General features: G+C 31.5%; 1 protein-coding gene across 1 annotated transcript; it reads right to left on the bottom strand.

Moving 5' to 3' along the window:
- Positions 1-365: 365 nt before the first annotated feature.
- Positions 366-757, bottom strand: A1O5_10997 (uncharacterized protein; the record flags this gene model as incomplete). Its single annotated transcript, XM_007751570.1, has 2 exons — positions 366-563; positions 638-757. Coding segments are annotated over 2 exons (231 nt in total), but the record flags the coding sequence as incomplete, so codon positions are not given.
- Positions 758-3,189: the final 2,432 nt, after the last annotated feature.

Raw genomic sequence — 3,189 nt, 5'->3', positions numbered from 1 at the left:
AACTATTACGAGTTCACCGTTATCCCTAAGTACTCTACGCTCTTTATTTGAATCGGGTGAACGGTATAGAAAGAAAAGGATAAGGTAAAGAATGGTTAAAGTATAAGACTATCGGTTAACGCTACCTTACTCTTTTTACGTAATAAAAGAGAGGAAACTATAAGAGTCTCCTCTTACTCGAATTAGCTGAGAGAGAACTCTTTCTTTTTCTTAAGCGTTGAGTCGTTATTAATAGGACTACGTAAATAGAACAAGATATTTAGTTACTCCTATTTCTTTGTATTTACTGCGTCACGTAGGTCTCTAATAGAAACGTTCACGGGTAATTAATGATATTCGATATAGTCGCTGAATCTTATATAGTATTATTTCGTACCGATAGAGAGATTCCGAGAAATCGTCGTGTTAGCGCTATTAATAGCTATCGCGGCGGCGCTTATGAGACTATTAGCTTAGCTAGTAGCTCTTAATACGGCTATTACCGTATTACTTACTATGCCGCTAGCTTCGCTCGCGATGAGCGGAATAAGGCCCCTTATAAAGAGCGGTACGTACGCGTCGGTCTACTTAAACTACGGGACCATAAAAATTAATTAATTAGCGATCGCTCTATTTCTAACCCTTATAACGTAAATACTCTCACCGTAAAGATAATAATATTAGCTATTATATTATCTTTATTATAAAGTAGTTTAAAGCTTAAAACCGTATAGTAGATTAGTGCGGCCGCGAATATAAACGATATACTAACTTTAACTTAACGCTTCTCGCTTAGCATTATAACGTAAATTTAAATAATTTAATCTTAGGAAAGACGAGATACTTATTAAGATTCCGACTGAGGCCTAACCAAGTTAGAGTTCCTAGTAACAATCTAAATAGTATGAACTGGTTAAGAGTTACGTAAAGTATGAGCGGCGCTTTATCACTAAGAACTATATAGTTTAATAGATAATATAAGTTAGCTACGAAGAGAGTATAAGCTATCTAGGGAAAGAAGCGTAACTATATACTTATAGAGCCCTTCCGAATAAGGCAATATTGAATAAAATGTCGGTATACTAGTATGGCCTCTCTACTATATTCCACTATTTCACTATATTATACTTTTCTAATTAGGATACTACGTAATAGATTTAGCCTCGCTCTTCGAGATTATCTTTCCTTCGGCTAAGCTTCCTTTCTTAGTGAGCTCCTTACGCTTCCGTAGTTCGCCTAAGGCTATATCTAATATTATCTCTCTCTTAGACTTATTCGTTATTCTCAACGTACTTAAGGTAGACCGTGTCTTCGTATATTCTCTCTTTCTTCTCTTTCTCTTCTTATAGCTAATTATATAGGGTTTCCGTATATTGAAAATTCGTCGCTTCTCTAAATCTTCTAAGCCGAAAAACGAACGTTAGCTTAAGCTCGCTGAGTCTATTTTCTCCGATCGAAATAATCTCGTTATAGTCGTCTATATTTCTTACGTAAACCTTAGTATACTTTATTATTACGATAGGGAATAATCGATGAAATACGCTGAGTATTTATAGCGCCAACGGAATTATAATGAAACGTTCTCGATGGAAGAGTTTCGTTAAGTAAAGAAATAGAAGAAATTACTGAAGGCGTAGTCTCTAGAGAAGAAACGCTAACTTTAAGAGTTACGGCGAAAGCTTCTATAGGTAAGGCGCGCGTTATTAAAGATAGAGTCTAAGAACCTCTAAATTCGTAATGAGCTGACGAAGCTTAAAGAGAAATCGAGTCGAATATTAGAACGAAAGATACGTGCTCTAAGAGTTTTTAATAGTCTCCTTACGAACGAGGAAATAGCTCTTACGGAGTCTATTTCTTCGTTATTCGATTTCTTAAACGTCGGGCCACTTAACTAGAAGGCTATACTAACTAGAACTACTCCGGGTAATTCTTCTTCGTCTTCTTTAGGAGTTCTTCCGAAAGGTTCGTCTTTAGCTCCTAGCTATTTTTATATTCATCGTACCCTAATCACTTAATTAGATACTAAGAAGTGCTACGTATAACGCGTCTTTTAAGAATTTTCTTTATATCGTATTTCTCTAGTGCTAGTTCCTTATTTAGCGGTAGTGTTTTAATTAGTTTAGTCTTCTTTAGTGCTAGTTTAAGAAGTGCTTTATAAAATATATTATATATACGTATATCTATTAGTAGTTCTAGCCGATATCTAACGTCTTCGAGTTTATTTTTAATTCTAAATAGTTCTAGTTTTATATGATCTAGTTTTCCGCTTAATCATTTCGTTTTAATATTTTTTCGTAAAAGATAGACGAAGTTTCTCTTCTCTAGAAGCGATTTCTCGATTCGTTTTTTATTTACGTACTTTACTATTCTTTCTATAAAAAATTCGAGATCTAATTTAAGCTAATCGTATAATTCTCTTATCGTAGTTACTATATTTAAAGCTCTAAGATTTGGACTTCTATTTATTATTTCTTTTAGTCGTAGATGAAATCCGTAGTTTATAAAGAATAGACTTATTTTTATTATTAATTTATAATTATTAAAATAGAACTATACGACTAGTAGTAGTTATACTTAATTAGTTTAACTATAGTCTACGTATATTCGTAAATATTATTCTAGAGTTTAGTTAGTTCGTTCTATCTATTTATCGATCTATAAGTAGAATAATATAAATAACTTATACTTCGTAGTTAGTAGTTTCATTAATACTTTCTAGAATTTAAACGTAAAGAGCTTATCTCTATCTATAATAATTTCTTTTAGTATATCGTAATTAGCGAATATAGTTTATAGAAATTTATATACGAATTCTTCTACTATTAATTTCTCTAGATATAGTCTAAAGTAAAAGAACTTTATTAATCTATTATATACTATAAGTATATTATCGTAAGTTACTTTCGTAAGAGATTTCTTAGACTTCGATAATTTTACAATAAAATCGAACGTAATCGATGTCTATACTTCGTCTAAAGTCTATAAGAGTTATAATAGTTCGTAAGATTTATATCTTATATCTTTAGTTTATACGTATATTTCGTATTAGTTAATAAATTCTTAAATATTCTTTCTTATATATTTCTAAGAGTCGTAATACCTAGTAATAAGTTCGATTATCTTATCGACTCCCGAATATTTTATTAGTGAGTCATTATAATAATATTTTATAACTCTTAGTCGTACGACTTTATTATAAACTCTATCTAT

The sequence above is a fragment of the Cladophialophora psammophila genome (assembly GCF_000585535.1).
Source record: "Cladophialophora psammophila CBS 110553 chromosome Unknown aczJe-supercont1.22, whole genome shotgun sequence".
Taxonomy (NCBI): domain Eukaryota; kingdom Fungi; phylum Ascomycota; class Eurotiomycetes; order Chaetothyriales; family Herpotrichiellaceae; genus Cladophialophora; species Cladophialophora psammophila.
Note: the sequence above shows the minus strand (reverse complement) of the source record. Positions and strands in the feature narration are given on the sequence as shown.